The following is a 9,506-nucleotide window of genomic DNA, read 5'->3' on the forward strand; positions in this document are numbered from 1 at the left end:
ATATTCATTTTGTTGGCTCGTGTTGATTTTATTAATGTCTGATATATATGTTCCTAATGTTGGCTGGTAATAGATATCAGTTGGCTGATATGTTCTATTTGTTTGCTGATATACATGATATCACGTTTAGTTATAAAGGATATCATGCAACTTGTTAATGATATCATCTAGACAATAAAACTTATTTTATGAAAAGAATTAAAAAGTTAAATCAACAATGACTACGAAGTAGAGACCCTCTCTCCTCTTCCGCCATGGATGATGTGTTCGTTCTCGATGAGTTTATGAGTTTCTCACTATTGATGATACCGCCAATAACAACGCCGCCGATGATAACGACGACGACAATGACAGTGATTTTCTTTACTCGTATGCTTGCCTTCGCCAAAAAATTCATTCTTCTCCTCCATCATGGCATTGCCTGTGTCTCTTGTAATTATGCCGTTAATTATTCACTCGGCAGTCCGTGCACAATACCTTCTCTTAAAGCTATCATTGAACCTATATTTACTTTTCTTATTGTTGCAATTACAAAGTTACCCATGTTTAAATTAGTAAATTGATTATTATACCTTTACTCCTTTAGATATTAGAAAACAAAAAAGTAACATATTCTCATGGTTTAAATAGAAGTCAAAGAATTTCAAAAGGGAAAAAAAAAAAAAAAAAAAAAAAACTTTCAGAGAAGCTTTGCCGGTTGTTCGTCACCCCGGCTACCATCATCGTCACCGACGATTCAGTTGTGGTACATTTCTCGCTCTAATTTTTGCAATTTTAGGGTTCCTTTGCTTTCGAATTTTCGTCTTAGTTCCATAAAATTTTCCAGTAAATGATTAAGCTTTTTGCAATCGTTGCTGAAATTCGGTAATTAGGTTTATTCTTTAATAACTTTTGATTCCATTTTGTCAAATTTTCTCTATAATTTTAATTTTTGGTCTATTTCTGATTTTTTTTTTTTTTTTGCTCCTACTTAATTTTCCGGTGCATCAGTTAAAATTCGTTAATTTTTGTGTGTGTTCCTTGAGTATTAGTCGAATTTAGATGAATTGAATCTATGTATTTCCTTAAAAAATGATTTTTTGGGGATAAGCGAACTTGATTCTTTCTTGAGCTGGTATTAATTGAGATTTCGATTGATAATTTATTTTAAATCAAACTCAATTGCATTGTTTTTCTATCTGTTGGAATCTTTAATTTAATTTGTAACGCGTATTTGATAATAAATGTGGTGAAAGTTTCAACTGTCCTCATCTGTATCGTGGGTGAGGTTTTCGGATTGCGCCAAGAAAATATTTTGCTAATGGATGATTGGTTATCTGTGTCATAGAGCATCATTTAGTTTTGTTATGTTGATATCAATAATGTTTATGATTTTGCTTATTGATTTACACATTTTTATTTGGTCTCTTTTAGTTAAATTGTTGTCTTAAGTGTAATTAAGCTTGTGGTTGATGTAGATTCGGAGGTTATATTGTCATCGATTGAAGTTTAAGACAGGAGTACGTCATGAAAGTGTAGATATCTTGTCATGTTGTAAGTATGCAGTCACCGGAAAAGGTTCCTTTACAATGCCTTAAACAGCATAGTCCTTGTACCGATGTTAGTCACAGCGATGGACCACCGACAATAACATCGACATCTGACAATGGTGTTGCTTCACAGCCTGGTAAGCTATAGTTTATATTACGCTTTACGGGAGAGTCAACATAACTTAGGTTGTCATCATTAAGTGTGAATCAATTGCAGCAAAACGTCCAACCCGACAGTGGGCTGCATGGACACGGGAGGAGGAGGAAAGTTTCTTCACTGCATTGCGGCAAGTTGGCAAGGCAAGTTCTTTCCTTAGTTTTATAGGTGATATATTTTATAATTGTATTTTCTAATAGGGTATCTACTATTTCACAAGTGCAGAATTTTGAAAAGATCACATGTCGGGTTCAAAGTAAAAACAAGGACCAGGTATCCTGAATGATTGCATGTATATGTTTCCATTTCCATATTGTACGTTTGCTAACAGTTTCTTTTGTTAATAATTATGATCCAGGTCAGACATTATTACTACCGACTTGTGAGGCGCATGAACAAGTTATTGGGTCCTGACTTGTGTTTGGATGCCAAAAATTCCAAAGACACTAATGCTGCAATGTTGCGCTGGTAATATGATTTCTAATCAGTCTTTTGTTTCAACAATCTCTTCACATTGTATGATTCTCTCTATTGTTTTGGTATATGAAATGGATATGTTGCCTTATCATAGAAGTTCCCTATCAATACAAATATACAATATAGGGGTAACTGGTGCACTTTGTTGCTCAGTCAGGTATAGGTCTATAGGATGTCTATATAAGCTATGTGAATTTTTTAACTCGAACAGCTTATAATGATTAATATATTAACAAGAAAAGTTGAGGGCTTGAGGTGATTGAACAAAATTGTTTTTGTATAGCTTTTTGATTTGTGCTTCGTGCTCTGTGCAAAGTCAGATCTTACTAATAAGGTGTGTCACCAAACAATTTGCCCCTTTTAAAAAGTTTGTATTGCAATTCGCATTGGAACTGCAATTGGAGGTAGAAGTATTTTCTTTCACTTGGAAACCCTAAAATCCTCCGAACTTATTTTACCAAATTAATCCCAAATGAATTTATCATAATTTATTAGCTCTAAACTGAAATAAATTGAACTAAATCTACTACGAGTAAACTAAAGAGTGTTATGTAGTAAAATAACTCGGATATTATTTTGGATTAACTTCACTTCAACTTAGCTAGGAAATAGGCTCAGTAATAATTTCAGCTTAGTACTTAGTGCCATAGTATTAAAACAGTTTTAGCAGGTTATCTATCTTTGCTTCATATATGATTCAGGTTAGTCCTTAGTGCCATATATTAAAAACAGTGTTAGCAGGTTTTCTATCTTTGCTTGATATATGATATATTGTATACCCATTATTTAATTAGGGATCCGGTAGGTACAGTGCCATAGAATTCATGTTTAATAACCTTATTTGAGACTACCTTCCTTTGTGTTTGATTTTATATAGTTGCAGATTGAAGTATACCTTTCAACATTTAAATTTAAGAGGGTTTGGAGGCATTTTAGCAAGAAATTAGGAAGTAGAGTAGGGTTCATTTTGTGAGTTGAGAGATGGATTTAAAATCTAGCAGTAAATGGAGTTGAGATCCCATAGCTCTGTGCCTAAAGATCTCTCTTTAGCTGGTAAGCTGATTATTGCCACACCCACCATGCCTTGTGGACTAAATGCCTCCTAGGTCTGTAAGGTAATGGCTGCTTGTGGACTATGATGTCCAAACATGTGGAAGACATAAAGAAAGCCTCTTGCCTGCAATTACATATTAAGGAGCACTTGCTTTTAGTTTGATTATTTAATTGGAATTTATTGGTGCAATCTTTCGTGATGTTCCACACATCTAGAAGATAATTGATGATGCCAGCAGTGAAACAACAGTAGAAATTGTGAAGTTATTGCCTTTATATTAATAATTAAATTGCAAAGAATGGCAAATTAGCAATTGCAATGTTTTTCACTTTGGGGAATTGCCTTTGTTGGTTGTTCTTTTGTGCATAACATGGAACTGTTTGGTCATAACCTGGAACTTTAAGTTAGATGTGATTCGTCACTAAATAGTTTGTTAAGTTTTTTTTTTTTTTTTTCCTCTTGTGCTGATGGAGTTGTTACACATGTAACTTTTTTAATAGACTAGGTCTTTGTAGACTTATAAACCAATTGTTCTTGTTTACCATCTCTTCATCTGTATTTTCTTATTTTGCATTTATTTTTGAATGCATCAGGTGGTCTTTATTGGAAAAGTACAGTTGCAAGGCCTCAAAACTTCATCTGAAGCCACGCAGGTTTAAAACTATCGTAGAGACACTGGTGAGTCTGAACTAAGTTTTCCGTCATTGTGAACATAATTTGAATTTTTGGAGCAACTTCAGTACTGGAGATTCCCTTTTGCTTGCAGGAAAACCAACTTATGAAAGATAGAAAGAAGAACGTAAAGAAACAAGCACTTCAAGGGGAAAATCACTCCTCTTCTTTGCCTACTGCTACAAATCAGAACAAGTTGTCTGCCAATGATGCACGAGCTGTAAAAATTGTTCTAGTTGACAGCCAGAATGGTCAGAAAGTGAGCCCAGGAAAAGGGCCTTCAACACGACGTTGTTCTAGTATTGGCGTTATTCGCAGTAGCAATAAAGGAGAGCCCTCTCATAAAAAGCCATCAAGGCAACGACGAAAATCTGGTACAATACCTTCATCTTTCGTAGCCATGAATTACAAGTCTTGATTTTGTTGGACTTATTGTAGGTTGATGGTATAGAGCTTTAAAACATGTACATAAAATTTCATTTTTCCCTCATTCTTGAAATCATGAGCTTGTTTAACTGGATACCTTTTGAATGTGACTTGAAGTTTATGGCCCTGTTTGGTAGTAAGCTTATTGGGGGTATATTAGCTTATTTGACTAACTTTAGCTGATTGACTAGTCAAACAAGGTAATACAAGTGTTTGGTAGTAAGCTTATTGAAAGGGCTTATTCCACTAAATAAGCTCTTTTTGAAAAAGCTCATTTTAGGAGCTTTTTCAATTAGCTTATTCATTAATTATTGTGAAATGACACTTATAACCTCATTTAATTTAAAATCCTATCTAAACTACCTACCCCACTATTAGCTTATTGGTCATTTCACATACTCAATCACCTTTAAGCTATCAACTATTTACCAAACACTTTTATATAATCAGTTAATACAATAAGTTAGTCAAATCAGTTAATAAAATCAGCTAGTCAAAATCAGCTAACTCAATCAGCTTCAGCTTTCAGCTTTCTCCCAAACAGGGCCTATATATTTCTGATACATAGATCCTGCAACTATCTAAATTGCATTTGATTTTTGTTGGTCATACTCTTTACCTGGGTGCTTTACCTAGTGATCTTTGAGTTAGACTGTTAGAGAACTAATGATAGCCTACCAGTGTTCTTTGTGATAGATGCCTAGATGGCATATCCTTGCTTACTTTACTAAATACTCGATTCCTTAATTTATTGCATGCAAGAATTTATCACCTTTTGGGTCAAACAGTTTCACCCATCATCTATAATTACTCGGTATTACTTTCAAATCACACCGTTACATTTGAAACTTACTCTTTGTTCTATTTGATAAAAATTATCATCATACTTGGGCATTATTCTCTTCAACTGATCAACTTGACTGAACTGAAATAATTATTACTGATGAAAGAGTATTTTTGCAGATGCTCTAGTGTTTTTTCTCTTGGATATTTGTATGTACTGATTTTACTGATTGAAACTTGTTTTTGTCAATTAAAACTGATTTTTGCTTAATATTAGCTTTTTAAATGGAAGAGAATATGGCCAAAGATGGTTCTGCAGTTCTTTCCCTCCCAAATGTTTTATTAAGTCTTTCATTGCTTTCCAATTTTATTTATAAAAAATTTAGCAGGCATACTATCAGCATTAAGTAATGAAGGCTCCTGAGCCCTGCCTTGTTTAATGAAATTAGTAATATTTAGAGTCATGTTTGGTCTGATACAGGTGCTGTTACTGCAGCTGCACTCAAAAGATGGGAGAAGGCTGCCATGGCTGGTGTCTCCTTGGTTGCTGATGCTGCTGAGCACCTGGAGCGCACTGCTGGTGAAAATTGCACTTTTCATCAAGGTGGATTGACAGTGCTGTCCATTTAAGCAAATGTTTTAGGATTAATGTTAATTATGTACCTAAATTGATTGATACTTTTCCAATTTCTTGATGACTCAAACTTATATAGGTCAGTTGAACTGTACAGAGCAAACTGATTTAGGCCCTTCAATGCAAGAACAAGTAAATTTATCAAATATTTCCAAAAGCATGGCCATTGAGGACCATGTACAAGCTACCATGAAACTTCAGTTGAACTGTACAGAGCAAACTGATTTAGGGCCTTCAGTGCAAGAACAAGTAAATTTATCAAATATTTCCAAAAGCATGGCCATTGAGGACAATGTACAAGCTACCATGAAACTTAAACTACAGCTGTTCCCAATTGATCAAACTACCAGAAAGGCTCTAGAAATGGTGAGATAAAATTGGTTTCTCTGCTTGTCACATTGAATCAGTGAAAACAGCTAATTAAAAATGTTAATGATGGGATATAATGGGATGGTTATGCAGGACAAGCGTAATCCTTTCTTGGAACTGACTTTAAGTACACGAAAGAAGATATCATCCATTCTGGAACATCTTGATCGTAAGTGGGGCAATTCTAGTGTCGCATCTGGGGAGCTCATGCTTTTCCCATCCAATATTCAAAGAGAAAATTTGGTGCGATATCAGAGATGGACTCGAGATTCTGATGTAACTGCTGCTGAAGTCTATGCCGTGATTGGTAGCCCTGCAGTGTTCCGATTGAGGTTCTCTTTGCCTCCAACTTCCCTTCATGATAGGAGTTGTATTGCAGTGCTAATTATTCATATGATGATTTCTTCTTTTTTTTTTATGAAGATATGGCTGGATTTCTAGCACTGAGCTTCAATCAAGAATCTCGCAAACAACTTATGTACCTGCAATCGATTTTGAAGTGCAAGAAAGTAGAAGACAGGATGCACTTCGGGAACAATCACTTCCACAAATAGAGGAGAAGAGCAATCTGGAAAAACTTGCTGTTCACTTTCTTGGTGATCAGCAAACCCTAGAAAAACAAAAAAGAGCTCTCAAAGAGTCAGCAGTCGCTACTTTTGGTGAAGCAAATAAGAATGCTGATGTTGAACTTTCCAATGATATCTTTGAGATGCACAACTTAGGATCTAGTGTATTGTCAAAGAAATATGAACCTTGTGATGAATCTAATTTTACAAAATTTAAAACATTGGTAAGTTGCCTTCTCTTTTGTCTTCTTGTGGGTATCATAATAGCATATTGTGTATTCATATAATTTCTTCATACATTTTTTTCAAGTTTCTTCTTACGAAATTTCTCTTTTCAAGATATATTGCAGGCTTTTCTTGTTTTAATTCCTTTTAATTATTTTCCCCTCAATAACTTGGTAAATTGTTATCTGACCATAGGGTGTCTAGCTGGAGGACTTGGCTGACACATCACAATTTTTAATTTTTTTATTATGAAATATGTTGAGGATGCTTGATGTAGACATAAAGTGTTGTAGTGCTTGTTCATGCTATTTTTAGCAAACTCTCAGGTTGGGATTTTCTTTATAATAAACAGTTAAGGTTTTTATTGGCAGAGCTTTGGAAGGGGATTTTCATTTTTTTTTTTTTTTTTTTTTTTTTTTTGCTTTTCTTTTTTTTTTTTTGGGTGATGATCGATTGTATTTGAGAATTTTTGTAAAGAATTCCTGATGACTGCTTGTCGTCACGGTTGTTTAAAACTTCTCAAGTTCTGATCCCTGTGCTTTGTGTAGGTTGACCAGAGAGCAAGAAAGAGTACGAGTTTGTCAACCCGAGAATGGGCTGATAGCCTTACAAATGCTAGTGTTGGGGAGTTGTTAACTGAAGATGTAGATGTTATGGATGCCAATGGGGTTGAGAATCCTGCTTTTAGAAGTTCACAGTGTGTTGAGGCAATTCCGTTCACTTGTGACTCATTTGATGCAGCAATTGCTGCCCATATATATAGACAAAGCAAGATTGGCTTCTCTGGACCCTCTACACATTCATCATCAATTTGGGATGCTGAAGAAACGTGTGATGCATTTTCATTTCAGAACAGAGCTGTCCCTAACAACCAGGTTTTAGTGGCAACTTCAATTGCTGATTCTGAAACTTATCAAACTAGTCCAGCCAGGACCGGCAATAAAGTTCAGGTTTTTATCTTTAACTGCAAAACTTCTACATATTTTATTTTTATTGACGGGCTACTTGTAAACATGTTAATTGCTATTGTCCCCAAACACTTCCACAAATTCTTAATTAGTTTGGATCACAGGATGAAGCCATGGTTAAGGGAAATGTCTCGGAAGACCCAATGGATGAGTGTGCATCTGAAACTCATGAGACTGGGAATTCTGCTAAAGATTTTAGTAGTCTGACAGATATTTATTGGGTATGTTTTCATCTTTAAATATCATTCTGTTTAAGTACTGGTTTGTGCATTAATTTTCTTTTCTTCTGTTTTTAGATATTGAATCTTGTAGCCTTATGGTTCTAAAGAATACATGAGATACCCTTGTGTTAAAAAAAATAACTCACCGTAAATCTTGTTCAATTAATCTCTTTCCTACCCTTGAACTAATGTCAATAATGCTGTTAACCAACTTCCCCATCTCCCTCAACATATAATGGTTAACTAAACCTTAAAGTGTGTTACTCTGTTTCTTACCATTACCATTCCCATTCCCATTAATCAAAACGAGTTTTTGGGTTTTGGTTAATTAGTGAGAGGGTTTCACGATATAATATTTTGTTGGTTAGTCTTAAGGAAGTAGGGGATTTTTATTTTTTATATTTTATTCTTTTGCAAACCTTGGAGATACATTGTATTTTTTAAAAAAAATAAGTACACAATGCATGTAGTTTTTTTTTTTTTTTTTTGCCTTTGTTTGGACTGTTTCTCTTTGTGAATATAATTATCCTTTCAGTATCACCATGTCTGCATATTGTAGTTCTCACTGCTTTTCTATATTTTTGTTTGATTTCCAGCCTGACTCATTAGGACCTTTAGAGCTGGATATACCTTCATGTAAATACTATAGTGAAGATCTAATCTTAAGTGATAGCCTGAGTGGCCTGAATCGTCTTCTAGCTAGCAGCCTGGATGCATTCCAAAATTGCCCATTCTTTGGCTTGGATGAAAAACGACCTCCATCGCCAACTACCGGTACTCAAGGAGGTGCTTCTTTCGCTGGTAAAATTGATAAAAGTGATAAAGCTGGAGTGCAATCTCTTCAAGTATAGCATTTGGTGGGTAGGATAAATGATCTCAGTAGCTTTTCTTTCAATTTGCAAGGGATCTCGGTAGCTTATTGGAGGCTACATCAATTCTCTGTCATGCTCAGATCAATTTTAATTTTTCGTCTTTTTTGGGGGGTTATTTTGGGCAAGGACCGGTGGGGGTTGCCTGTGGTACATATTTCCTTGCATATTTTCCTTCGCTCTGTACAAAAGTGGTTTGTGAAGGACTATACAGAACTGTGTTCAATCTTGATGGTGTTGCACCACTGTACATGTATTTCAAATTGACTTTTATGGAAATATTTCAGGAACATGTAATAATAATGTTTTCCTTCAAATCAATATTATTTGTTGTTACTTAGGTAAATTTTGAAAGGGGATATCTTCTCATAGTTCTGGAGAAAGCAAAAGGCAAAGTTTATAATCTGAAATAATTAATTAATAGGAAAATTTGTAAATTGCAGCCATTTAAAAAATAAATTGCAAATTGCAACCAAAAGTTCGTATAAATTGTAAATTGCAGCCCGATTTAACTTTTTCATCGGTTTACAAGTCGAAAAATCTCCGATTATGTTTT

At 34.7% G+C, this 9,506-nt stretch overlaps 1 protein-coding gene across 3 annotated transcripts; it reads left to right on the forward strand.

The window, feature by feature from the left end:
• Nucleotides 1-598: 598 nt before the first annotated feature.
• LOC110724949 (TSL-kinase interacting protein 1-like) lies at nucleotides 599-9,296 on the forward strand. Of its 3 annotated transcripts, none has more exons than XM_021904428.1 (14): nucleotides 599-745; nucleotides 1,458-1,666; nucleotides 1,747-1,829; nucleotides 1,912-1,959; nucleotides 2,045-2,154; nucleotides 3,811-3,895; nucleotides 3,984-4,263; nucleotides 5,580-5,702; nucleotides 5,812-6,098; nucleotides 6,195-6,433; nucleotides 6,525-6,891; nucleotides 7,441-7,842; nucleotides 7,965-8,081; nucleotides 8,678-9,296. In XM_021904428.1, the coding sequence occupies exons 2-14, from the start codon at nucleotides 1,540-1,542 to the stop codon at nucleotides 8,930-8,932; spliced, it is 2,523 nt and encodes an 840-aa protein (XP_021760120.1). In that variant the 5' UTR covers nucleotides 599-745; nucleotides 1,458-1,539; the 3' UTR covers nucleotides 8,933-9,296. The 3 variants fall into 3 exon arrangements, with proteins under 3 accessions (XP_021760120.1, XP_021760122.1, XP_021760121.1); XM_021904430.1 differs by having other exon boundaries at nucleotides 5,830-6,098; XM_021904429.1 differs by having other exon boundaries at nucleotides 5,595-5,702.
• Nucleotides 9,297-9,506: the final 210 nt, after the last annotated feature.

Source organism: Chenopodium quinoa, unplaced genomic scaffold (genome assembly GCF_001683475.1).
Source record: "Chenopodium quinoa cultivar QQ74 unplaced genomic scaffold, ASM168347v1, whole genome shotgun sequence".
NCBI lineage: Eukaryota > Viridiplantae > Streptophyta > Magnoliopsida > Caryophyllales > Amaranthaceae > Chenopodium > Chenopodium quinoa.

What these genes read in the sequence shown, in the direction of transcription:
- LOC110724949 (XM_021904428.1), top strand. Translation starts at nt 1,540, where the DNA reads ATGCAGTCACCGGAAAAGGTTCCTTTACAATGCCTTAAACAGCATAGT. An exon ending in AAATTGCACTTTTCATCAAG is followed by an intron (nt 5,703 to 5,811) that starts GTGGATTGACAG and finishes AAACTTATATAG; the next exon opens with GTCAGTTGAACTGTACAGAG. An exon ending in GGACCGGCAATAAAGTTCAG is followed by an intron (nt 7,843 to 7,964) that starts GTTTTTATCTTT and finishes TTTGGATCACAG; the next exon opens with GATGAAGCCATGGTTAAGGG.